General features: G+C 32.6%; 2 protein-coding genes and 1 long non-coding RNA gene across 4 annotated transcripts in view; 1 reads left to right on the plus strand and 2 right to left on the minus strand.

Moving 5' to 3' along the window:
• The window catches only part of LOC111506959 (uncharacterized), a 115,352-nt gene extending 112,837 nt beyond the window's left edge, over window positions 1-2,515 (plus strand). For both annotated transcript variants that reach the window (XM_074175979.1, XM_074175978.1), the window contains exon 7: window positions 1,472-2,515. In XM_074175979.1, the coding sequence (XP_074032080.1) occupies window positions 1,472-1,593 (122 nt within the window). In that variant the 3' untranslated portion in view covers window positions 1,594-2,515. The remainder of the gene's footprint in view (window positions 1-1,471) is intronic.
• Window positions 2,239-6,628, minus strand: LOC141482525 (uncharacterized). The gene is made up of 2 exons (XR_012465575.1): window positions 5,347-6,628; window positions 2,239-5,284 (listed from the first exon to the last, which is right to left on the minus strand). It is a non-coding gene; the product is annotated as an uncharacterized lncRNA (long non-coding RNA).
• Window positions 6,629-7,889: 1,261 nt separating this feature from the next.
• Window positions 7,890-27,902, minus strand: part of LOC111506960 (uncharacterized) — a 28,664-nt gene continuing 8,651 nt past the window's right edge. Inside the window, exons 3-6 of the mRNA XM_074175980.1 lie at window positions 21,993-22,247; window positions 17,944-18,209; window positions 15,899-16,144; window positions 7,890-12,405 (exon numbers count right to left, since the gene is read on the minus strand). Coding sequence (XP_074032081.1) covers window positions 11,967-12,405; window positions 15,899-16,144; window positions 17,944-18,209; window positions 21,993-22,247 — 1,206 coding nt within the window. The 3' untranslated portion in view covers window positions 7,890-11,966. The remainder of the gene's footprint in view (window positions 12,406-15,898; window positions 16,145-17,943; window positions 18,210-21,992; window positions 22,248-27,902) is intronic.

Genomic DNA, 27,902 nt, shown 5'->3' on the forward strand with positions numbered 1-27,902 from the left:
TCAATAGAATCCAATGCTACTATCCAAGTTTACATTTAGGGAGGTGACAAAAATCCAGAAACGCTGATAATTTTAACGGATTAAAAGGCGAAATTGACATAAATCAAGTCTGACGCATGTATCACATCAATTCATCTGGAATAAAACCGAAGATCATAATCCAGAACAATGATATAGTACTTGTATGTGCAGCAAGTACAAGTAGATCACCGATTTTGTTAATGTCTGCCGCAGTTGTAGATGAAACGTTAGGTACAAAAAATTATACCACAGATCACAAGAATGACGAAAATTATTGTGATTTTGATTTTTCTCTATAGTATATTGGAATCACAATAAGTGATTTTAAAAAACAGATCCTCTTGAATCTTATCTGGTGGTAATTGTGTAATATACATGTCAAAGTTCATTCTGCCAATATGTGTGTTCCCATTTAATACCAATATTCTAAATTCATGAAAATTAAATAATCATAATCATCCCAATTTCCGGCTTAACTGCTTATTTAAGCTTACAGAAATATGTCTAAATTTATTCTAAAAACACTCTAAGTTATTTACCATGATATTTTCTATAAGAATAGCACAAAATGCAAATAGTTTTTTATGTTTATCACTGTTATTATCGCTTATTCAAAATACTAGAGTCACTTTTTTCAATTAAAGTATCTTTCTATTATTTTGTGCTGTCTTATTATGCTTGATATCGTTTTCTAATTTTCTTATGGTTTTTGTCTTCATGACTTAACTTTTTTCTTAACAAAACGTCCTTCCTGGACAACTATTTACTTTCTCCTCAACTAAACTGTCTTCTTTTCAACTGCGAAAGAATTTTCTTCTGATTAAAATGACATCAACGAACATTGTAAATATGTGTATAGAGCCACCAACATTAAAAATGCTTTACTAATTGGTAACAAAATGAACGAAATACGGAAATACAAAAAAATAGCAGGTGATTTGAATGAGAAAATCCACAGTTCCCTTATTATTTCAATACCTAACTATAAATAGTGAAACTGTTATATGCCTACTTATTTTATGTGCTCATTTATAATATTAATTTTGGATTCAAATTCCAGTCACAAGGTTTAACTCACATCATTAGATTACTGATTCATATTGGAAATATTCAAAACCATATTATTACTTTTAGAAATAAAAAAACACCTTCAAAGCTTGTGATTTTTCTGCACTCCAAAAGTTAAAATTTCCACATCAGAAAAATATTTTTTTTCGGTTAGGCAAAAGATCTTTACATTTATGATTTTAATTTCATGAAAGATCCAATAGCAATCCTGACCAGTCTAAAGACAATTCAAAAATTAAGGAAAACTTCAAAAAATGTGACTAAAATTGAAGCTGGCATTTTATAATTTTATGAAAGAATTCACAACTTAGTTTTTTTTAACCATTTCATAAAGGAAGATTTTTCAGAACCTAAAAAGATAATGGTGACCTTTGTTTTATAGTGTACCCACAAAAACAACAGTATGCATATGCCGGCTATCCAGTACCACAACCCCAGCAGCAGCCTTATGCAGGACCTTATTATACAACGGGATCAGCAGCATATGGACCATACAACTATTGACCAACTGGAACGTGAATAATATGAAATGACTGTCTTCCATTACCTGTTTTTATTTCAATGATATATTCACCTCTCTTGACATAGAAATGACTATGCTGCAATGCTCAGGCAAAAAATATTTGCCCAAATTTTTGAAGTGTATTTTCAACATAGAAATATCTGTGTTGAATCGCTCAGATAAAAATACTTCGTGTGTCTGTGACTTCTTTGTCTTCCTCGTTGATACTTTTCTGAAACTGTATTGGTTCCAGGAATATGTTGTTTATCAAAAATTCTGTGTAATATTACCTTACTTTTTGTATGGTGTTTGATATTTTCATTGGCTCTGTTTTTTCAATATACTTGAAAACCTACTGGTCAAGTATAAATGAAAAAATGACATTCTTTGATTGAAAGTTTAAATGTAAATAGGAAGTAGGTGATAAAAAAATTAGTTATGTGTAATATAGAGACTGTATTTAAGTAATATGACATATCCAACGAACAACTATTTTTATAAATAGTTATTATTTATATTTTGATTCGAATATTTTTTCTATGTCCCTTTTATATATCAGAATAGGTTTAATATTAGGTTAGATATTACCAATAGAAAAGTGAATTGAAATTAGGACCTTTTTGAACTGTTATATTTTTGAAATACACAAAATAGCATCGAATTAATAAATTAGTTTATTGGTATAGTGAATCTAGTGGGGCCCGAAGATGTACGAAACTATGAAGAGCCTTATTTATAACACCTTATTTCAAATTCTAGAAATCCAATTGATGTTATCATTCTTCTACCAGGAATGTTTCAACACAAATTCAGTCGACATGACATGTGTCTGAACTATTTTGTTGAAAATGTATATTTACCATTTCATATCAGTAACATTGAATAAAACTTACACCCTGAAATAAAACCGTAATTTAAACAAAAGTGTTTCATTATTTAAAACCTCAAGTCCGGAACATAATTGGCTAGTGAAAAATTAGTATTCCTAACCATCCTTGGAAATGAAATAAAATTTCTCAACATGGTAATAGACTTGATAACACTTCCTCCACCAAAATGAAAATACTGTTTGAATTGAAAGGGGTATCTTTTGGGAAGGAAAGGTTTTGGCATTATACTTCTCCAACTTCATGCAAAAAAAAAGGGAATATTCCAAAGAAAGAAAGCAATTATTTCGAAAATAAACTCTATACAAAGATGCATAAATCATGCAAAGAAGTAACTGTCAGACACAAACTGGAAGAAAAAGCCCTCTCAATACAAATAGTTTCATATAAACATTGAATTACACGAAAGAAAAAATACTTTCAAAGCAACAATTTTTATATGAACATTGAATTATACAAAAAACACTTTTTCCTATTCAGTTTGTAATCCAAACATTAGTTATGGAGTTGAATCAGATATCATTCACAGGTTTGCTACACAATATAGTATGTAATAGAGGTAAACATTTCACTTACATGGAATACGTCATGTTTCGGAACAAGACACTTGTCTTATTGTCTCTTCTGGAGAAGAAATGAAACATTCAATTGATTCTAAAATTACGACTTTATGTCACGAGTGAGTTGAATCTACTCATGTCATCAATGATAGTATAAAATGACATTCATCCGTTTATTTGATTTATTCTCAGTCATAGGAATCTTGTTCAAATTGAAAGGGGCATATTTTCAAGATAGATTAATTTCTGGAAAAGAAAAGTATTGGCTTTCTAGTTCTCCATCTTCATACAAAAAAATCTGAAATATTTAAAATGTATTTCTCTTTGGTTCATTCAAAACTGCAGTATTTGTGGGGCGGCATCGAGCATCGAATGACCTTCCTAAACCATTGAAAATACTACAGAATGAAGTTATGAAATGCATTTTCAAATTAGATTATAAGAAAATGAAATAAAATTTCTCAACATGGTAATAGACTTGATAACACTTCCTCCATAACAGTATGAAAATACTGTTTGAATTGAAAGGGGTATCTTTCGGGAAGGAAAGGTTTTGGCTTTAATCTATAGAAACCAAAAAACATTAGACATATGAGTATCAGTAAAGGTGATGACATCTCTCCCTACGAAGACGCATTCTATTTTTGATTATCAATTTTAGTATCATTTCAGTAGTTTCTCAACCCGATTCCTCCCAACTGTGGGTTCATACACAATATGCAAGTAATCAAAAAATAAAATCAGAGCGAATAATGGTGTGAATGAGCATTTTACAGAAATGTGCAATGAAAACAATCAGCAAGTTCATACAAAAGCTCACACAACTTTCATTTTTAGAGCTTCCAATGAAGTAATTTGAGCGTATGATCTATATTTGATATGGATGTTTCAATTGCTGAAGAACAAGCCAACAAAATGTTGAAAGAGACTTGCTTTAACAATTTTTTTGGCTAAATGCAGCAGTGAATGCCTTTCCCCACAACATATTCATGTGAAAAGGATTTTTTCACACTTGTGTATCTAAGGAATTAATACAGATATAGCTACAAGTAGATATACATTTAAGGATCTAATCGAGCAACATAAGTCCACATTTTATAAAGTCGCAAAAAGGCAACAAGAACCATTTAATGAGCTCTTAATTCGTAAACTTTGTTTATATGGCGTTGATGCCATCTTACGGTAAGAATGCAAATTGTCAGGGTTAATCTTTACTATTCTCATATTATCGCAGTTACATCGGATGTTCCACAAGGAGCACATTGGGGACCACTGTTGTTCAACCTTTTCATTAACGATCTAATTTTCTGACACATTGATTCTACAAAACTATATAGATTGCCTATTTAACTGGTGTACTCATCCAAATGCCATATTTTTCGCTGTTATCAAACACATAACCCAATCGAATAATAAAGTAAAAATAATCTAACCTTACACTCTGCTTCCGAAACAACAACACTGCTATTGAATCTCTTCATGTACCAGCCCCGAGCTTCATTCCAAATTATCTCTAATGGTCCCCAATCCTTCAACTAGGCAGGTGCAAACCTATTGTTTCTTTTCACAGATTCAATTACTCATTCAACAGCTTTATCCCCAGAACTCTTCGATTAGCTAACCCTTTGAATAACCTTCAAATTTTTAATATATCATTTTCCCCCTTCGAAAACCATATTCTTGACCTAGCTATTTAAAACTTTCAGCTTGGGCAGTTGTTTTGTATTCAGTGTTACTTGCCTACCAGAATTAGATTGGTTAATATTGTTATACCTGGTAATTTTTTCAAGGACAAAACACAAGCACTACAGGAAAATCCTTAAGGCGCTCTCAGAGCGGTGCCTGTGCGAAAGTAGTGAATCACATTGGATTTGAATTGCTGGAGATTAAATCCATTTGGAAAAAGGTTCTCAGGAAGTTTATTCCACATAAACACAGTTCTCCATATGAAAGAGTTTTCGAACAGTGAAGTTCGGGGTGTACTGAGTTGAACCTCAAAACGATGAGCAGCCACAGTCCGTCGCGTATTTCTGATATGTATCGCTCTTGGTGGAATCAAATGTGCCAAGTCACTTGAACATTTCCCATGAAAGTATCTATAGAAGAGAGATAAATCTCCAACCTTTCGTTTGAAGTGGGGTGGGAAAAATAAGTTCGTACACCAAGCAGAATAATTCGGGTTAAAAAGGTTTTATTCCCAGTTGATCGGTTGTATGACAGATTGCGTTGAAAATACGACTAAGTTTCTATAAAATAAAATCATGAATATAAATAATATGCCTAAAGTTTAGCTCGATATATTACATACCTAGACCAGGCAGAAAAGTTCAAATTAATTCCCTTTCCAAATAATGCTATGGTTCCAGAAAAACTTATTTGCAGTTCCAATACACGAAATCAACTAGAACGAGTCCACTTGCAGATGGATCCAACGTTCCTGAACTTTTTACCACAATACTTTTTCAAATAAAGAAATGTGTAAGAAAAACGAGTTCTAATTATACCGAGAAAGCTACTGACAGCGCCATCTCCGCGCGAATAAGCCAAGCCAAACTATGTTGATAATTCTGTCAATACAGATCCCTAATCCCTAGCATTTACACCGGAATGAAATGAAAAATAGGTTAACGTCGATAACGAAAAGATGTAAACAAACATGATACAGTGAGTATAAATGACAAACGAGGACAAACTAAAAACGAAAACATATTACTTTATGAAATCACGAGCGGTAGGGAAGTTACGCTACACTTCGATGTTCCAGGCTATCAAGGTTGCACGTGACGTTCATGTCTCCAATCAGGCGGATGGCTCTTTTCTGGATGGAATCCAGCAACTTCAGGGTATGATTGGGGGCAGAACTCCATACATGAGAACAATACTCCAAAAAATGTCTGATCTGAGCTTTATAAAGCACTTAGGACGATACTGGATGGACACATCAAGAGGGTGGCGTTATATGCATCCCTCCTGAATAACCACCAGTATGCTTATCAAACCGGCAAATCGACAGATTTAGCATTAAACAACCTTGTAGAAAAACATTCCCTGGAACGCTCATTAGGAAAACGTTTTAACTTGGGGTTTAGGTTCCAAACAAATCCATTGGATATATGTGATGAGTCAGACAATGATCACTTACGGGGCAGTTGCCTGGTGGTTGAAGGCTTTACAGAGAGAGGCTTGTCTGGCTATCTGTGGTGCCATCAGTACCACACCGTCAGCGGCCATGGAGATCCTTCTAGAACTACCTCCTCTCCACATTTTTCTGGAGAGAGGCTAGATGGATTGCATATAGACTTGTGCCCATCGCCAATTGCACAAAGCAATCTAATGCAGAGTACACTAGACTGCTGCCTGACACTGGAAGTCACAGCATTCTGGGAATGACCTCTGACATTATGCCTTCAACTGTCAACTACGAACTCCCTTTTACAGTACTTTCCCGAGAAGAGACGATTGGATCCTCCGAGAGAAGGAAATTTCAAGAGCAGACAGTTGTTGCTTCACAAATGGATCACAAACACCTTAGGGATCTGGAGCAGGTGATTTCAGGACAGAGATATCAACCTGCCCAGGTACCTATGCGACTGTATTTCACGGGGAAATTGTGTGCGGAGAGATTGGTAGAATCCAACATCACACACAAGTCACTGGCTTGGAAGGCAATAAAGAGCTGACTCCCTTGCAAAGGAGGGTGCAGCAAGCAGCTTCATCGGACCAGAACCTGTCATTGGCATCGCTATAGGCTTTGCCAAACAAACATTGAACTCCTGGATGGCAAGAAGATTTATGGACTTCTGGCAGAATCTTCCAGGATTGGCTAACTCCAAGGCGTTCATTCACCGTTCGAAGCTTGAAACCAAACAGTTGTTGGACTACAGTAGGGATGAAAACCTTTTATGATTATTTGAAACATATCTACATTAAAAATATATTATGTGTGTTTTAATAAGCAGAAAGAGAAATGATAGCAATAATAACATCCGAAACGAACACTATAATTGTAATGAAGTAATTTATATAGGTACCCAAAAAAATTATTGGCGCAATAAATGTTCGAATTGGAGTCCTTCCATTTCGAGTTTTTCATATTATTTATTACCCTTAATACACTTATTTGCTGCATTGTTGCGAAATCATTCAAAATCATCAATCTCGAGTCTGCCAGCGTAAATCCTATTTTTCAATGTCCCCCATAGAAAATAGTCCAAAATAGTAAGATCTGGTGATCTTGCAGACCATTTCATTGTCCCATTATTTGTCTCGAAATGAAAGGACTCCAATTTGAACATTTATTGCACAATTTAGGTTGGTATACCTGTATGGTTGGTAAGCCTGGATGGTTTACCTGTATGGATTACCTTTATAGCATACGTAGGATTAGCTTGCACTAGTTTCTAGTTTTAATCTTCCTCTTTGAAGATGATCACTTGGTGATCGAAACACGTGTCGAAGTGTTGAAAATAACGATTTGGTGTGGTGGGGAAAAAAACTCCAGTAATATTCATTACTACACCAAAGGTTCCAAACAGTGCATCATAAGTATTTATTGCATAATTAATTTTTTGTGTATATAAATTACTTACTTCATTTCAATTTTCATTATAATCATAGGGTAGGTAGGAACTCCTACCTACCAAATAGCAAAGCAAAATGTCAATAATCAAGAAAATTACTTGACAAAAATAACTGCGTAAACGCAAGCAAAACATAAATATTTTATTTAAACAAATATTGCAAGTTTATTGGGAAAATACATTGTTTTCTTATTATTATTTTCTCGGCCTAGATGGACTGGCTCATTAACTTCCATTTGCTCAGGCAGAATAGAAAAAAAAAATGCATAACTTTTTTTCACATCTGAAAAACTTTATTTTTCAAACAGGAATACATTTACTCATTGGTTAGCCTAAAACTAAGAATATAATATCAACTAATAAGATTCGATTCACAGCGAGAATGTCTGAATTAATTTCCTAGACCAAATTATTGAAGAAAATATTTACTTAATCAACATGTTCTGGAAAAAAAAAACCAAAAAAATGAGAGGTGCCATACCTATAACAACTCTCTTAACACTTTTATACATATGAAACGTTTTTTACAATTTGATACGCACACATTGGGATCTAACTGAGTTTCCAAGATGACTGACTTTTGTTTTTTTTTCCGCAGATGTACTTTTTCCAACGAACATTCCAAATCTCATATCATTTTTCAGTTACCAAGAATAAATTTTTTTTTGATCACTAAATTAGTTAACTCAATATATTTTTTATTCACATATATTTATATTCATTTATACAAGGGCGCGATTGAGGTAAAATAATATGTTTTTGGATGAATATGAGCATATTAGTAACAGTAATTGATTTATCGAAAAGGTTCAGCAATCAGCACTTCATTATTTATAAACTCAAATTCAGACATTCAATAATTGATGTGTACTGAAAATAACATTGGATTTATTCTACTATTACTCTTACATTCAATTCTGAAAAACTTTTCTGAATAACATTTTGTTGTATATTTAAAAATATTGGTGCTTTATGCTCGTAGGAATTTTATATTTTTTGACCTGCTCTGTATATAGTGCTTGACTTGATTGAGTCCACTCTAATATAGTTATCGAACATTTACTAACTTTTGGTGGTAATCAAATTTCGTGTTTTACAGACTTGGGAAAGTCTCTGTAAAATAAGATTTTTTCAAGAACATTCATGAAATCATTTTTTAAAGATCTTTTTATGGTTTTCTAACCTTCCACAACCTAAAACAGAAAGGTGAACGAGTAATCTTTATTAACAAGGTAAATCTGGAATTGAAAGGAGCATATTTTTAAAAGAGAATAATTCTTGGGAGAGAAGGGTTTTGGCTACCTACTTCTCCATCTCTGAACATATAAATGTGGGAATCTTCCAAAAAACGGAAGAAAAGCAATTAATTTGAAAGTCAAATCTTTACGAAGATGTGAGATTGTGCAAAGAAGTAACTTTCAGACACAGGAAGAAAAAACCCTCTTGAAACAACTACTTCATTTTTATTTTTATTTATTTATTTATTCAACGGGTAGTCCCAATTACAATTTGTTATAAAAAAAAAGAATTTATAAAATCTTACCTAAATTAAAGATAATAAATACAATGAATACATAATACAATATAAAACGCAATACAATAATATAGTGATAAAATCACAGTACAATTTTGTCATGGAGAAACAAGTATAAACATTGAGTATAGGAAGGAAAGAATACTTTCGAAACAATTATTTTTATATAATATCGAATTGTACAAATATTCTTTCCTGTTCAGTTTGTATTCGAAACATTTGTTATGGAATTGAATCAAATATCGCGCATAGGATTGCTACACAATATAGTAAATGAAAGAGGTAAGATTTCACTTACATGGTACACAGTCATCATCTTTGTGAAGAGTTTATTTTGAAATTGATTGCTTTTCTCCTAGAAATATACCCTTTTCGATTTGAACACGTTTCCTATGGCTTGGTCAAAATCAAATATGTTTAAAACATGTTTTATCCGTTGACCAGCTATCTCACCCCTATGAACGATAACCTTCAGAAGTTGAAACTTGTGCGAGCTAAGCATTAACAGGTCTTACCTTTTAAAGTGTGACTCCTAACACGGGTTGGACGATAGCAAGTGAAAATCGAGCTTTCAGCCTGGAGCTTGAACCATCGACTCACACATCGGCCAATTGACTGAGTGAACAAAGCACTCACGTCGAACCACCCGGCTACCGAGTAAATGAATGTCATTATGTACTATCATCGATGACGTGAGTAGATTTAACTCATTCGTGACATAAAGTCGTACCTTTATGAATAAATTGAGTGCTTCATCTTGTAATATCCAGATTATGCTGAAGAGACAATAAGGCAAGTGTTTTATCCCAAAACATCGATATCCGCCATTAAGGAAAACAGTGTTCCATGTAAATGAAATTTTACCTCTTTCATATACTATATTGTGTAGGAATCCTGTGAATGAAATCTGATTTAATTCCATAACAAATGTTTGGAATACAAACTCCAAACAATGTTCATATAAAAGTAGTTGTTACGAATTCAATGTTTTCTTCCAGTTTGTATCTGAAAGTTAATTTTTTGCATGATCTACAGATCTTCGTAGAGTTTATTTTGAAATTAATTGATTTTCTTCCTTTCTTTGGAAGATTCCCACATTATTATGTATGAAGATGGAGAAGTAGAAACATAAAACCTTTCCCATAAATCTGGATCCTCTGACATAGAATGAATCCAATCCAAACACTTCTCCTTCAAACCAAAACTTAATACACTACCCAAGTTGAGTCATCAGGACGACTACAACCCTGTTTGTGAAATGTGCAGTTCTGATGTAAGGGAGCAGGGTTGGGAGCCGAAATTTCTTATTGTAATACAATATGAAAAATTTAAGGGCGATTTTCAAGAAACGTGAAGCAAAACAACTGGCCAAAGTATTCATCACTCAAGTTAATAGTAATAATAATATAATAAAAAATAACTTCATTGACAGTAGTGCTGACGTAATAATAAAGAAACTATGGCAAATGATAGAAGCTGCAGCAACTAACTACAAAAGGCTTCACTTGCTCAGTGAAATAAACAAAATGAAAAGAAATAGACAAAAAGGAAACATAAACATGATAGAACCAATCATTACTTGATGAAAATTATATATAACGTATTCAAAAAAATTGTTACATGTATGATTTCCACTTAAAAGTTTACAAAACCGCGACACATGTTTCGCTATACAATATCCTCTTTGGGCGTCACACTAAGCCACATCACAAAGCGCCTGAAGATGCTATTGTCTAATAACGAAACACATGTCGCGGTTTTATAAACTTTCAAGTTGATCTCACAGTGAAGTGCTTTTTTGAATAAGTTAAAAAGGAAACAGGAACAAGATTAATGACTCTAACAAAAAAAATTGTTCACAACTGAAAACGCATTGAAAACTTGAAAATAATAAGTAGTTCACAGTACTATGCAAAATATTATTTCCAAACACCATATTCCTGGGAGTTGCAACGACAAAAATTAAACAAAGTGAAAATATGAACCCAATCAACCAGGCTCGTTAAACACCAAGTTGAAACAATATAAACTCTATCTATATGAAAAACCCTCTTTGAAACTTTATTTATTTAGGCAATAGGATCAAACCTGATTAGAAATTTATGCAATATCAGATATTTACTCAAAGTTTACAAACAGCGTCATCATAAAATATGTGATGCAAACTAAAAAAACATTAATAATGTTAATGTACAACTTTCCTGGAGGTTTTATAATATCCTCAAAATTATTCAGGCTTTAATTCAATGGACCGTGTCGGACAAGTATCTTGTCTGAAATAAATTAATTGTTTGCAAATTGGTTACTCTGTGTATTTGTCCTTAGTGTCAGTTGTCATATGTCATTTATGTTTCCAGTTTATTTCCCATGATTTTGGATTCAAGAAGTGGCTACCAAGAGTTCACTAGGAGTTAATCGAATCAATGATAATGAAGATAATTACAAAAAAATAAATGAAGTGACAACTGATACTAATGACGAACACACATAGAAGTCAACTCAAAATTTTTTTATCAGCCGACTGAAGTTAGTCAAATATCATCCGACTTTTTTGATACTGTCTTATAGAAAACGAATAAGGTGAGGTGCACTTGACAATTCATTATTTATATAAAAGTCAGTCATTTTGTCACTTCAACCGCCTTTAAGATATAAGAACAAATCTATAGTCCACAAGCTGTATGAGATAGAAAAATGATAAGATTTTCATTGATTTCTTGTTTAACATATTGAACCAAATGAATTAATGAAAAAGTTATAGAAATATTTTGTAATTGGATCTATCAATAAAGACCCTCTCTGCAAATCAGATCCCTATATCTCCATTAAATTATTCGTACAGTTTTCAACAGAAACTGACTCACCCGTATAGTAATTTTCAAAATCGACTGCTTTACTCGACGTACCACCCTCACCTATGCACTCTTCCTTAACCGTATTTGCATAAACGATTTCCTCAGGTTCTTCCAATACATCCATACTTTCATCTCCGTCTTTGCAGTCACTTAGATTATTAATAATGTTTTCCTCGTGATGGACGGCAGAAAAATGGTCTAGAAGTAAGTCTCTAGTGGGGAAAGTTTCATCACAAAAATCACAGTCGTGCTCGTTTTCTTCCTTGAATTTATGCTTGCCGATAAGCATGTGCTTCTCTTTAGATTTTTTGTGCTTGAAGCGTTTCTTGCATACAGTACACTCGAACGGTTTGTTGTTGGAATGTTTGTTCATGTGGTATTTGAGGTATTGCTTAACTCTAGAAACAAATACAATGAGATAAAAATTGTTATGCATACTTGTAAAAATCAACTCACGTAGTGTTCACATTTTCTAAAATTCATCAAATCTAGCCAACTAACTCTGTCAAGTTAAGAAGAAAATAAGACACGTTTTGGCCTATCTACTTCTTCATCTTTATTACCGAATTTTAGCCCAAAATTCGCAATTTTATTTTTTTTTTGGAATTTTCATATTCAAGTCCGATTTTCAATTGATGGTTCCAAATAAGAATCTACAATCTTTATATTGAGCAATAAAAATAATAAAATAGTCAAAACAATGAAATGAATGTATACATAATTAATATTAGGTTTTTCATTCTTATTCCTACATTATAACCAATTTGTTATTATCGTAGGTTCTTATTTAGATTAATTGAAAGTCGGACTTGAATATGAAATTCGAATTTTATGTCGAAATTGGGCACGTAGGGTCAAAATCGATGTCTACGCAACTTTTTCAAATAACTTATTTCTAGATTGAAAGGGTATATTTTTAGGAGATATTAATATTTGGGAAAGAAAGTTTTTGGCCTTCTACTTCTCTCCATCCTGATACAAGATATGTAGGAATCTTCCAAAGAAAGGAAGGAATTATTTTCAAAAAATTAACTCTCTACAAAGATGTGTAGAGCATGCAAAAAAGTAACTTTCAGAAATACAAAAGTATTTGTTTCGAAAATATTTTTCTTTCGTGTAATTCAATGTTTATATGAAAGTAGCTGTTTAGAGAGGGCTTTTTCTTCCAGTTTGTGGCTGAAAGTTAGTTCTTTATATGATCTACACATCTTTGTGAAGAGTTTGTTCCGAAATTAATAGCCCCACATTTTTTTGTATAAAGAGGAAGTAGAAAGTCAAAACCGTTTTTTCCCAAACATCAATTTGCCCTAAAAATATACCCCTTTCATTTAAAAAAATAATACACGTTAGACAAATATAATTTTTTGTTGAGGATAATATACAATCTTCCAATCTTTGTATTTGTATTGCCGTAGCTTGTAGGTTCTGTTATGGCTAGTCTTACATGCTAAAGTGTATGCAATTTTGAAATGAGCAAGGAACATTAATTTGAAGCCTCAACGAAATGAATGGATCAATATTTTACCAGACAGTCACTGCACTTGGGGCACTGACGAACCTAAAAGTTTAGTGAAAATCTCACAATAAAGTGTTTTTTAAATATGTTAGTTCTGGATTTTCATCAAGTATCGACCAATTCCATCATAGAACCCAAAAGTGACATTAAGACTGGCCTGAGAATGCCGTAAGGAACTGAAAAAGCTAGTGGACTGTGAAAAATTTACTTCAGATTCGGTGCCCGGACACTCAGGTATCAGAGACAATGAAAACACTGATGAATGTGCTAGACACAGATAATCAACTCCAAATATAGGAACCAGCTATAAAAGTACCAAAATCTTTGAAATGGAACTGGGAAGTGGATTTATAAGAGAAATGAAGAGTACTGGAAAAACACACACGGTGTCTATTAAGAGACAACACAACAAAGGAACAGAAATTGCTTGTCATATTTTATGTGAATGCGAGGTTCTGGATCACAGGAGGCATACAATTAATGGACAACCAAAATTAAGTTGAATTTAGAATCTCTGGCGTCAAATAAATCTACTGAAAAAAATTTTCCCCACTAGAACAAAATTGCAGTCTTTTGACACGTGTTTCGCTAACCAAGTTAGCAACAATTCAACTATTTGCGTCATCTTCTGATGATGCTTACTTGGTTAGCAAAACGTGCGTCGAGAGGCAGCTTTTTTTTCTGCTGAAAAAAAGTGTTTTCAATAGAAACCTAATTTTTGCCCAGAAGAATATTGTATACATCTAGCAAGGGATATTGTGCTACAAGGCACAATATTATTGGAATGTGTGTCATGAAAAAAATGGGCGCAATAAGCCCATGAAGCTACAGTAATCTCCAGAGACTTGGGAGAAATGCACATGGCTCCCAACTATTGAATGGAAAGCCAAAAGAAAAATCGGGAGAGCGAAAATTCACTACAAATTATACTTGTATTACTCAAGGTACTTATTCAGTACCTTGAGAGATTTCGAAAGTTACAGTTTTTTCTATACTAGTACAATTATCAACTTTCACTTGCTGTTTTCGATCGATCAGATAATTTTCTACAAATTGCTTTCTAAGACATTTAGAAATTGAGAGTAGCTCACCATATCAAACGGCTTTGCTAATCTAGTTTTTTTCGTTTGTCCAGTTTTTTGTTATTTGTGATGTTAAAAAAGCTATGACATCCTGAGTGGACTTATTTTATTATTGAAATCTATATTGTCTTTCATTTAAGAAATTATTTTTCATAAAATAGGCTAACATTCTTGTTTTGAATACTTTTTGGAATATTTCAGCGAGGTCAGAAACTGGCCCAATCAATCAATATACATTAAAAATAATAATGACTCTAACACACTCCCTTGCGGAATACTATCGATTTCTTCAAATATTATGATGAGGATGGTGATCTTCAATGGAATGGCTACTCCAAAGCGATGGTGGAACAGACTTTGGCTAAAAGACAGCAAAAGCCTAGTAAGGAAGAGAAGCCGTCACAACCAGTGTTTGCACTTCACAGGATTACTGGAAAGGATAAGAAAAATTGGGTCCACGTACAACATCAAAACCTGCTTCAGATCCGAAAACACTATCCGTAGCAGCCTCACGAAAACCAGGCTACCAAACGCTGACTGTGATTGCAAGAATTGCATTTACCGGATACCCTGTGAGTGCAGAAAGTCCTATATCGGTGAAACTAAGAGGTCATTGAAAGTTCGCATTGCCGAGCACAAGAAACACACAGCGAGGGGAAACCAGTAAATCAGGAATAGCTGAGCATGTTTGGACCCATCAACATAACATTGAGTGGTCCCAAGCTGAGATCATACTAAGGGAGGAACACTGGCTTAGGAGGAAAATCAAAGAAGCTGCATACTTGTGGTCCAACAATGTATTTAGCCAAGCTTGCGTAGCGATACGCAACATATGGAAACCCATAATCAAGTGAAAAATGGATAACTTCTGCCAAACGGTCATCTCCCGCTAAACCGGTGAGGTGAAAAGAGGAGATATGTGAAAGTACTCGAATGACCCATAAATAGTCATACGTTGGAGGAATTAGTCCAGTCATTTGGACTTTCTTAATTTTCACTTTTTTTTTTCAATTGTTCTATTTTTTACTTGTATTTTATTTCAGGGTTTTTTTATTAATATAATCTTTATTTTCAGCTGTTGTTTTTTCATTTGTATTGGTTTTTTTAGGGATTTCAAATAATTTTATATAATATTAGACAATGGAAGTCCGAACCAATGAAAATCTTCAAATATTAGATTATATTATTTGAAATATTAACCTTAAATTGGTTGATGAACCGCGAGACAAGAACAGTTTTTCTCAGTTCTTGTATGCACATAATGCAGTTTAAAATTAGAGCATGTTCACTCACCTGAATTTCTGTAAACATATTTCACATTGATATTTCTCTTCAGTGGCATGAGAAGTTTTATGAACGTAGAGCCTACGATAGGTCTTGAATGTCTTTGCGCAGCGCTCACACTGAAACAAACGTTCTTCGCTGTGAGTCGCTATGTGATTTTTCAAGCTACTCTTTGTACTGTAGCTTTTATCACAGATAGTGCATTTGTGATTTCTGGCTCCGGAATGTGTAACTGAATGAGTCTCTAGGTTATATCTGAAAACGTAAGTATTCTATAAATTATTCAGGAATAATCAAAAACTGTCACAGTTTGTGGTAACCATTTTTCGGGTTTGATGGCAGTGGGCTACAGTTTTTATGCCTGATATTTCGTTTACAACTGGGAAGGTATTATCAAAGGCAATGAGGCAACTTTTACTAAATTAAAAGGGGAATATTTTTTAATAGAGATTAATGTTTGGGGAAAAAGCTTATTGGCTTTTTGCTTCATCTTCACATAAACAATGTGTAAATTTTCAAAAAAAGAAAGTAACTGAGGTCAAAATAAACTCTTTGCATATCTCTTTTTCAATTTCAACAAAAATCCTATGGCTGAGAGTAAATCAAATAACGGTATGCATTTTTTACGAACTGTCATTGTAACAAGAGTAGAATTATCTTTTCAGGTGACATGAAGTAATAATCTTGTGTAAGAAATGCATATCTTTGTCTTCTGAAGTTTAGAAAGGCACTGATGAGGAGTTGAAGACAAGAATAATAATAAACAGCTTTATTTCAGAGTAGATTACAAACTTTTATTGCAAAAGGTCGGTAACATAGAATGAAATGGCGTCAAACAAGAAGGTACAGATTTTTTGTTATAAATATTTTCAAATGAAGGTTCCAGTTAGATATGCGTTCAAATCATAGCGCTCTAAGTCTATGAAAAGTTTTTTTAGTTCTCTTTTGAAAACTCCAATTTTCTTAGTTAGTTTTAATATGTTAAGAAGATGGTTGAAAAGCTTGATTGACATATAGTGGGATACTTATGAGCAGGTATATTTTCAGTGAAGAGGTGTGAATTTTTATAAATGAACATTAGGCATTCATAGATATAAATCGCGTAGATTGTCATTATATTGGTGGATTTAAATACTGTTCTGCAAGTTTGGTTATAATTTGAGTTGTTGATTCCTCTTATTATTCTTTTTTGAGCTATGAAGATTTTTTCGATATTTCGATTGCTACCCCAAAAAATAATTCCGTATCGAGCAACTGATTCGAAGTTAGCCGTGTATATTGTTTTTATAGCCTCGTTGTGCAGATATTTTGATGTAACTCTAATTCCGTACGATATTCTACTCAGTTTGTTTGTGAGGTTATCAATATGAGAAGTCCAATTCATGTTCTCGTCTATGTGGATTAAATTCATTTAGTACAAGTTGATTTTTATTGAACCAGTCCTTAGTTTTGTTGAATAGATCTGTACTATTTAACATCATCTCTGGGCAGGTTTCACCACCTGATAACAGACTTGTGTCATCTGCGAAGATAGTTTTGAACTGACGTTGGTGTAGATTTAGGTATCTTAAACTTCGAGAAGTACACCATAAGGATGATGGATTTTCATGTACGTGAAATTTTACTGAAAAAGATAAAGTGATTGTCTTGTGATTCAATGCTCATATGTTTGATAGTAGTTGTTTCGACTGGGTTTTTTTTCCAGTTTGTACCTGAAGAAACCTGAAAGAAACTTCTGTGTATGATATACACATCTTTGTAAATAGTTTAATCAATTATTCCTGTATTTCTTTCTTTGTGACTTTTCCGCATTGTTTGTATAAAGATAGAGAAGTTTAAAGCGAATAAGCTTTCTTGCGCAAAAATACTACTGTATAGGTACATGCTGTGAGAACAACTAGAGCACCGTTTCTGTTGCCTCATCACTTTTCATGTTCACCTCAGTTGAAGATGAAATGTTAGACATATGAACCTGTAAACCACGGCCAACAAAACCTAGGAAATATCTTTATTTAGAAATGGATTCCCATTGAGATAATGTAGCTGAAATTCACCTTGATGAAAAAAATCTATCACAATGTGGACACTTGAAACATTTGTCATGGGTTTTGACGTGGTTCTTGAGCAAAGCGTTGTTTATGAACTCCTTCCCACAAATAGAGCACTTCTTCTTCTCTTCATCTTGCTTGTGTTGGAGCCTGATGTGTTCACTCAAATTCTTTGCTTTGTCGAATTGTTTTTGGCAGTACTCACACTCGGAAACCTTATTTGCATTATGTTGCTTAATATGTTTGGTATACTGAGCCCTGTCATAAAACACCTACAAAAACACTGCTATGATTCGATCCTTCTACAAAAACTATTGTAAATACAAGAAAATACTTCAATGAAAGGAAAATGGTATATTTTTTCCAAGGGTGATTGGTTTTCCGAAAAAAAAAACTTTTCAGCTTTCTATTTTGACACCATTATACAGAAAGTTCAAAACTTCCGAAAAAGGTATAAAGTAATTGAATACCCAATAAAAACTTTTTAGAAATACGTGCAGATTACAAAATGGGAGATGGGGAGTTGAAGATAACTGTTTTTACCTGGAGATTGATAGTTTTTCATGCAAGCGAAATTTATATCAATACTCTTTAATCCCGTTATAAATATTTGGAGTGCAAATTAATAAAGTGATTTTATTTTAATTCAATTTACATATATCTAGCTGTGAGTCTACACTCACCCTTCCTACTCTACAGATACCAGATACATATATCTATGTGAAAGTAGTTTTTTTTGGATGAAATTTTTCTTCCAGCTTATAAGAAACTTATATGCATGATCTTTATCTATGTATATAGAGTTTTATTGATATATTATTCCACCACTTTCTTCCTCTTTTGAAAGATTTCCACTTTCCAAATAACAGTGGAGGAGTAGACAGCCAGAAAGTTTTTTTCCAAATTCACCCAATAGTATTAAAGCCCATCCAAAAATTTAATTCATGAAATATCAAAGAAAATATTTCTCTTGATATATTTCATCAAAATGTGCAATGTATAGGAAACAAATGTCTTAAAATAGAGGATGTATTTTCTGATGTCAAATGTGACATTCTTCTGATATCTGAACACTGGCAGGATGATTTGAAAATAAAGGAGGTAGTACTTGAGAATTTTACATTAGCCAATGCCTATTCTAGACAAACCATGGGACACGGCGGGTGGCAATATATAAGAATAATGAATGTCAACTGTCTCTATATAAGTTAGATCTGAATGATATCTCTGTAGAAGGATTATTTGAGTGTTGTGCAGTAGCACATGAAAAATATATTGCTGTGTTTGTAGTTTATAGACCTCCTGGTACTGAATGTTTTGCAAATATGTTGGAAAAAGTTGCTTCTCATTATAAAACTATTGTTATTGGAGGTGATTTCAATATTCATTTCTTGGAATATAGTAATGGCAGGGCACTCTTTGAGGATATGCTGGGATGTTAAGATAGTAACAATAAGGTCTCCAACTAGAGAGACTGCAATTTCTAGTACTTGTGTAGACAATATTTTCATAAGCTCCAATATAAATGAGTGGCGATCAGAAGTAAAAAATCTGAATCTGTCAGACCATTTTTCTCAATACTTGGCTTTCAATATTGAATATAACCTCAAATCTGCTCCTCAACAATAAAAGTTTTCACGAAAATTCTCAGAACAGAATATTCGGAAGTTTCTGAATCAATTGGAAGATGAACAATGGGAGAATATTTACACTGAAAATAATATTAATAATGCCTGGAACAAATATCCATTAATAAAAGAGTTGAAAAGCGAATTTGGTTTAACGAGGAACTTCTGCATTTAAAGCAACAATAAACTCTTATATCGAATTTAACAACTTCTTACCCAATATATCATCAACCAAGAGCAGAGCTACAGAAACGCTACTGCAATGCATTGTCAGAGGCTAAGAAAAGATATAATGATGATTTGATAATGAAAGCAAATAATAAATCAAAAACTGTATGGAAAATTATTAATAATTTGAAAGGACGTTGTAAAAACAATATACCTATCAACATTCACAATGATTATGGTAAACAGATGACTGCCCCGGAAATGGCTGAGTAGTTTAACATCCATTTCAATAGAGAACCATTTTCGGTAAATCAGCATGATCTGGATTATCTAAAGTTGAATATGCCACTGTCGAAAAAATCGTTTTTCTTAAAGCCAGTTACACCTGTAGATGTTGAAATATCAAATAACCTACTAAAAAAATCGTATGCAGGCCTATGTGAACCATTGGCTTTTCTCATCAATCTTTGTTACTCTGAAGGAATTTTCTCAGAATGCTTGAAGTTAGCTGTGGTTCTGCCATTATACAAAAAAGGTGATTCTGATGACTTTTCCAATTATAGAGCCATCAGTTTATTATCAAGTCTCTCTAAACTCATTGAAATGGACATCACTAATCAACTCTTGTGGAGTCAGAGACTTATCCAGAAATCAACATGGATTCTGTAAAAATATGAGAACAGAATCTGCTCTGTGTGGTTTTCAAAAATGTCTTGTAGACAATCTTGATAGGGGAAAATATGCTCTGGGTCTTTTCATTGACTTTTCAAGAGCTTTCGACTTAGTCAATCACAGGCTTTTATGTAGTAAGTTAGAATCGTATGGAGTTAGGGGGATACCGCTAAAATTATTTGAATCATATTTAAAAAAGAATTGTCTGTTACTGAATCATAACAAAACAGTCACAGTATTTTTTGGGCGCTCCAAACAAAGTTCAACTGTGTTATTCAAAAATACAGAAAAACATGGAACTTGTAGTGATGAGGTGAAACTTTTGGGAGTAATTTTTGACAAACTTATGCAATGGGCAAGTTATATAGAACTATTGTCTAATAAACTGAGGAGTAGTTGCAACAGCATCAAGTATATGAAAGACCACTGCAGCAAAAATATCTTGCTTACGCTGTACTTTACACATTTTCACTCCCACATGAAGTATGGTATACTGAATTGGGGAAATAGTGCCGGTATGAATCGGATCTTCATTCTTCAAAAATACGCAATTCAAACTATGGAAAGTATTGATATGAGAACCAGTTGTCGTCAATACTTTATAACTCTTGGTGTATTAACAGTTTACAGTTCATATATACTGGAAGCTTGCACTTATATCTACAATGAAAATGTGTTTGGAATAGATAACAATCATTGCTATAACACCCGTCATAGAAATCTCTTGCAGCCTGATTTTCATCGCACGTCTCTGTATCAAAGAAATTTTTATTGTATTGGTTGTAAGCTCTATAATATTCTTGATGATCATATAAAATCATCCCCCAATGTTCACATTTTTAAATCAAGACTGAAAAAGATCCTACTTAGTAAGTGTTATTATTCCATAGATAATTTTTTTTTATGATAATAATTTTTTATTTTTAAAATATATAGTTGATTTTTTTAATATATACATGTATATGTAAATTTGTATTGTTGACATGTCCTTGCTCAATGTAATGATGTAACTGAAATATTGACGTTTTTAATCATTTATGTAACCTTTGTGCATTCAAATGATAAAATAAAGGAATATTATTATTATTATTGATTACATTTTAGAACTATTAGTATTCCAGGGTTTTGCAGTTTTTGTAAATGTCAAAATGAGTTTTGGTTGAACAGAAATATGTAGTACAATATTCAAAAAGGTTTGATTATACAATTATAAAATCATAAAACGGCATTTCGACACAGAGGTGCATATAAAATGCCAAAGTTCTGGTGAAAGCACCAAAATCTTGCCTCTCATATATAGGAAGTTACTGGCGACGAATCTTTCAATTGGAAGCAGTTGCATAGGTGCCTGCCGGTTTTACTTCAGCTTTCTGTGTGGCATTAACTGAACCCCGAATATAGACAATATTACGTTTCACATGTTGAAAAATGTTCCCGTTTATAAACTGTTTTTTTTTGGGAATTATGATAATAGAATATGGACATTTTTGATAGGAGCTGTAAATGTAAGCTATTGCCTGAAAATAAGACAGTACAATGAATTTTTCAATCATGCATGAAGATCAATAACAGTTTTGAAAAAATTACCTCTTTGCATTCTTCGCAGTGGTTTGGAACATGGGCTCTCTTGATGTGTCTTTTGATTCGATACATCGAAGGATAAATTTTCCCACAATACTCACAAGGGAACTTTAGTTCTTTGTGCGTACTTATGTGACATTCTAGGCCTCGATCGCTCTTGAAGGTTTTGTTACAAACACCACATCTTATTTCAGATCTCTTGCCGTGAGCTTCCATATGCTTCCGGAAATCAGGTAGATTTTTACAATCTTCTTGGCAAACCTGAAATTTTAAGGAGACTCGTTTTTAAAATCACTGATTGAGTTGCTAAAGTTTTTCAACAAGACCATCTCAACTCTTCAACATTATCAACAGTAAAAGTGAAAATATAATATATAATGTTTAAAATATGTTTTTTCCGTTCCCCTACGAACGATAACTGTCAGAAGTCGAAACTTGTGCGAGCTAAGGACTAACAAGGTCTCACCTTTTAACGTGTGATTCCAAATACGGGTTGGACGATAGCAAGTGAAAATCGAGCATTCAGCCTGCGGCTTGAACCATCGACTCACACATCGGTCGATTGACTGAGTGAACAAAGCACCCACGTCGAACCGCTCGGCTACCGACCGACCGAATGAAGTAGATATAACAATAGAAGTTAAGTATATTGAGATGGCCGAGGGTGGCAACTATACTTCAGATAAACTGAAGAAAATATGCGAATATTGTAAGAAAAATGCTGATTCCGGACTAGTATATCAATCAAATAAAAATGTACTTTATTTTCAAAGAAAAAAAGTCTTATTAACAAAGCTTATACAAATAAGAAACACAGTCAATTCACAGTAACAATATAGATTCTAAGGCTACATGTAGACAAGACATAAGATTCTACAAAGCAGTTAAGAATTGATTTACATGTATAGATAAAATACATGATAAAATACAAATTTGGAATGGTAAATCATATCAAACTTGCTACTCGTATTACCAATCGAAGTCTCACTTCTATTGATGTAATTTTTTTTAACATTGATGTTGAAAAGCAACTAATCAAAGAAAATCATTTATCTGATCACACTTTCCAAATATGCCAGTTTAAAGTCCAGTATGAAAGAACAAAAACTGTTGAAGTTTTATTAAAACGTGATATGTCAGAAAATAATTTAATAACTTTCAAAAATTTGTTAGAAAGGGAAACATGGGAAGACGTGTTCACGTCAATTAATACTGATGATAAATTTAAAAGCTTCTATATCACATTTCAATATTGTTACAACATTGCTTTTCCTTTAAAAAAAACCTATGTTAACAAAAATAAGAAACCATGGTACTCTTCTGAATTAAAGGAACTCCATAACATGTTATGTGAAATGTCAAAAATTGTAAAAAGTTCATTTAATGATTTGGTCAAAAGTAGGTATAACATGTTAAAGCACTACTATAAAGAAAAAGAGAAAATAGCAAAACACACATATAACAATGATAGGCTGCAAAGGGCACCAAATCTGATGAGAGAAAGTTGGAAAATAATTAACGAGTCAAAAAATAAACCAAATTTCAATTCAGTGAATCAACTTACTGTTAATGATAAAAAAATAGCAGATCAAGAAGAAATAAGTAATATTTTCAGTAAACATTTTATGAATGTAAAATGTACAAGGCCGGACCCTGATAAATTGAAATTAGGTCCTTTCAATGAACATAGCTTTTTCCATTGTCCAACCACTCCTCAGGAGATTGAAGAATATATAACTAAAACAACAAGTAAACATGCTTCTGGGATAGATGATATATGTGGAAAAGCTGAAAGGTTTGTCAAGGAAATGATAGGTTTGCCTTTAGCTCTCATAATCAATGAATCTTTTTTGTCAGGACAGTACCCATTGATTCTAAAGGTCTCTAAATCTATACCAATTTTCAAAAACAAAGGATCTAGAGAGATAGTAGATAATTACCGAAATGTCTGCTTACAGAGCCAACTAGCCAAAATTTTTGATATGGCATATAATGAACGTCTCAATAAATTTTTGAATCAACATAACTTATTATTTGATTATCAGAATGGATTTAGAAGGAACAAATCAACAAATACCGCCATATCTGATCTCAATACTACCGTCTATAACTGCCTTAATAATAAACAAAATCCCATTGCTCTTTATTTTGACCTAAGTAGAGCGTTTGATACAGTTGATCACCAACTATTCTTGGAAAAATTACACAGAATTGGCATACGAGGAGTTACAAGTGATTGGATTGCTTCATATCTCCATGACAGACAACAAATAGTGGTGATAAACGGTAAAAAATCTAAAGAAAATATTGTGAACATTGGTGTCCCTCAGGGGTCTATATTGGGGCCAGTTCTCTTCACAGTTTTTATAAATGATATGGTTTATTCATGCTATGAGCCAAAAAAAATCATTATGTATGCTGATGATACTAATATTCTGATTTCTGAGAATAAATTACAGGATACTGTAATCAAGGCAAATATTTGTGCTAATGATTTTCATGAGTGGTGTGTGTTCAACGGATTGCTAGTGAATTTGTCCAAGACATTTTTTATGGTGTTTACAACAAAAAATATAAATTATGATTTCAGTCCTCTAATAAGAGTTAATCATCAAACAATAGAACAGGTGAATTACATCAAATTTCTAGGTATCAAAGTAGATCAAAAAATGACATGGGATCCTCATATTAATGATCTAACAAATAAATTAAGCACAAGTTGCTTCATCATCAGGCAATTGAAAGGTACAATATCTCTGGAAACCCTTAAACTGGCTTATTTTGGAATAGAGCAATTGACAATAAGTTATGGAATAATGTTTTGGGGTAACTCTGTACATATGAATAGAGTTTTTGTTATGCAAAAAAGAATTATCAGATGTATGGCAGGAGTGCACTCCAAAACATCATCTAGAAAATGGTTCAATCAACTAGGAATTCTCACAGTCCTCTCACTTTATGTGCTGCAGATCATATTATACGTTAAAAAAGATGAAAATTATTTGAGGAAAAAAAAAGATATACATAATTACTGTACAAGAAACAGTGAAAGATTATACCAGCCATACTCACGATTAGGAGTTGGTCAAGACTCCCATGTATATCAAGGTATTAAATGTTATAACAAACTCATGGCTATTCATCCTGAGTTAAGTTTAATGAGTAGGAATGAACTAAAATGTTGGTTGAATGAATTTTTAAAAAACAAGGTGTTCTACTCTCTTCAAGAATGTTTAAATTGTTGATGTTCATTGTATATTTTAATATTTTACTTATCAAAAATGTATATGTATAATCTTGTAAATTTCAATTACTTTCAAGCTCTCTTTGTGACTAGTCCAATAAGTTTCATGTATTTACACTTTTTTATGTTGTACATGTGAACTTTAGTGATGAATAAACTTCTATTCTATTTTATTCTATTCTACATATCAGTCAGTCAGTTCGACCTCAAGGGTTCAGGTACTCAAAATCTGTCTTCAAGGTATTATTCCAAGCTATAATATGCTTTCGTGAGTAAAAGTTCCTTCACACGTTTTCAGAATGTTTTTGACTCTATTATACTTTTCATTTTAAATGGTAGATGATTGAATATCTTCCGACTCTCGAATATTATGGAATTTTTTGTTAATGTTGAAGTTGGCTTTGGCAGAGGTATATTGGGTGTTATTTTTTTTTCGCCAACATTAACAGTGCATTCAACAATTAAGTTGAATCCACAAAAATGAGACAGTTACAAAAACAAATAAAATTATGTTACCTAAACCAAAATAATGACTAATAAGCCTCTAGACAAGAAACTGATAAAGAAGCAAAATCAAAAGGATGGATGTATATCCAGAAGTTGAGTTGAATGATATAAAAACTACCTGAACGAAAAAATAGCAGATCCCAAAAAGAACTCTATTGTAAAAGTTATCAAAACTGATGACCATTTGAAATCGTTCAAGATAGTTGCCGATTTCAAGTTCAAAGAAGACTTCTACAAACTCCTTGTGGCCTAGCAGCGTAGGTTATAGGAGGTTTGACTTCAGAAAATATAAATTCATCTCAGCAGACAACAATCAACCCAATTCTTTTATTCCTAGTGAACTAAAACATTCGACAATGTCCTGTTTCAAAAAAAAGTTATCAAATCTTTTCTAAAAGAGAATTTCTTTTATTGTCTAAAGGAATATGATGAGTGTGTGAAACAAGGGGCTATGCTTATAATGGATTCATGACAATTTTATTATTGTTCTATTTATTATTGTTTATTTTAATATGTGCACTATTTTAAATTTGTTATCATTTTTATTTACTTGTATATTAGACCATACCTTCATTGATATTTTCATTTTGTGACTTGCTATAAATATGCAGCTGTGTATAATTTAGTTAAATAAACTATTCTATTAAGTAAATATTTTACAAAAAGTTAAATAACACAATATTAGATGAATTTTTGAATTTTGAAGTCTCTGTTAAACTTATGGTTATCTATTATGTAATGATTTTCTCACACATTTCTATAAATATGTCTTGAACTTTTTAACAGATTTCAATAGGGTATTCATAGGAAAAAATATATTTTAAAATGATTTTTGATATGGAATATCGAGAAATCTACAAGTATGTATTTCATTCCAAGTAAGTATTCCATCAATATATATTCCTGAATGTATAGTTATTGTCAGGTGTTACATGTCATAGCAATAAATTGAGAATATCGACCAAGAAGTCAAGTAAATATTAAAATTAATCCCTTTAGAGTACCTTCTATCATAAAACTGCCGATTTTGTGTTATTTCAACTAGCAGGAATTTTTGAATAACAATTTGAGCGAATCTGTAAATTTCATTTTATAAGTTTTATAGTTTTGTTATTGATATTATTCATACTGTAAATAGGTTAGGTAATCTATTCATCAATACTTGTTTGAGCCCGTTTGTGAACTGCTCTTACTCATTTCAGGATATTCCTGGCATCAAGAGATTGCAACTTTTCGTTTATTTTCTTTAGCAATCTATTCAAATCAACATAGCTTTGCTTATATATTTCCTTTCTTATTTTTCGAATATTCTCATAAGAAGTCAAGAGAGATAAGATCGGGAGAGCGAGGTCATTGAATAAGATCATGCTTTTCTGTAAATCACTGATTGATCAATGCCATTGAAGCAATGTTATGCTGATGTGAACACCGTAGAACACAGATTAACAGAAAGTTGCAAGCTGTCAATGGCTAGACCAGCCATACTCCAAGTGTGTTCTGTGGAACGGCAGGGTAGCCACCCACCACAGTATACTTTGTTCTTTCAAATGATTGGCATAGTTTGTTAAGCCGACACAATCAGAATGGTATAATAGAGTCTACTTGACCATAAAAGATACTAAAAAACTGCGCTCTTGTCAATACCGATCTTAAATTAATAAAAAGAAACTTCAGGAAATTGAGTTTAAATATCAAATGTTGGCAATGACTATTCCAACTCAGGAATTCATTTAGATAAATACCTAAAAGCTTAACAACTACCATTAACACTTTTTAAAGATATGTTATTTACATTGAACTGGAATACGAATATCCTGTGTTTTATTGGTGTTGAGAAATAAATCGTGCCCCTTGAAAAAACTGGATACTTCATTTAATGGTCTTTAACATTTACTTTCTAAAATTGTAGTATCAGTCTAGGCATCTGATAGTATCAGATGCCGAGACAATTAATGAAAAATCATCAGCATAAGCTTTGTAACTAATTACTGTCTTCAATTATAGAGTCAATGCTATTTACATTCAGAATAAACTAAATAGGACCTAATTTAGAGCCCTGTGGTACACCAGTTGTTCTCATATTCAGAGTTAAATTTGAAAGTACTATTATTTTTCATCATTTGCAATGACACAAATTGATCCTGGTTCTGAAGAAATTAATTTAT

The sequence above is a fragment of the Leptinotarsa decemlineata genome, unplaced genomic scaffold (genome assembly GCF_025532065.1).
Source record: "Leptinotarsa decemlineata unplaced genomic scaffold, Ldec_3_MD MMD2_tig00001393_RagTag_RagTag, whole genome shotgun sequence".
Classification (NCBI taxonomy): domain Eukaryota; kingdom Metazoa; phylum Arthropoda; class Insecta; order Coleoptera; family Chrysomelidae; genus Leptinotarsa; species Leptinotarsa decemlineata.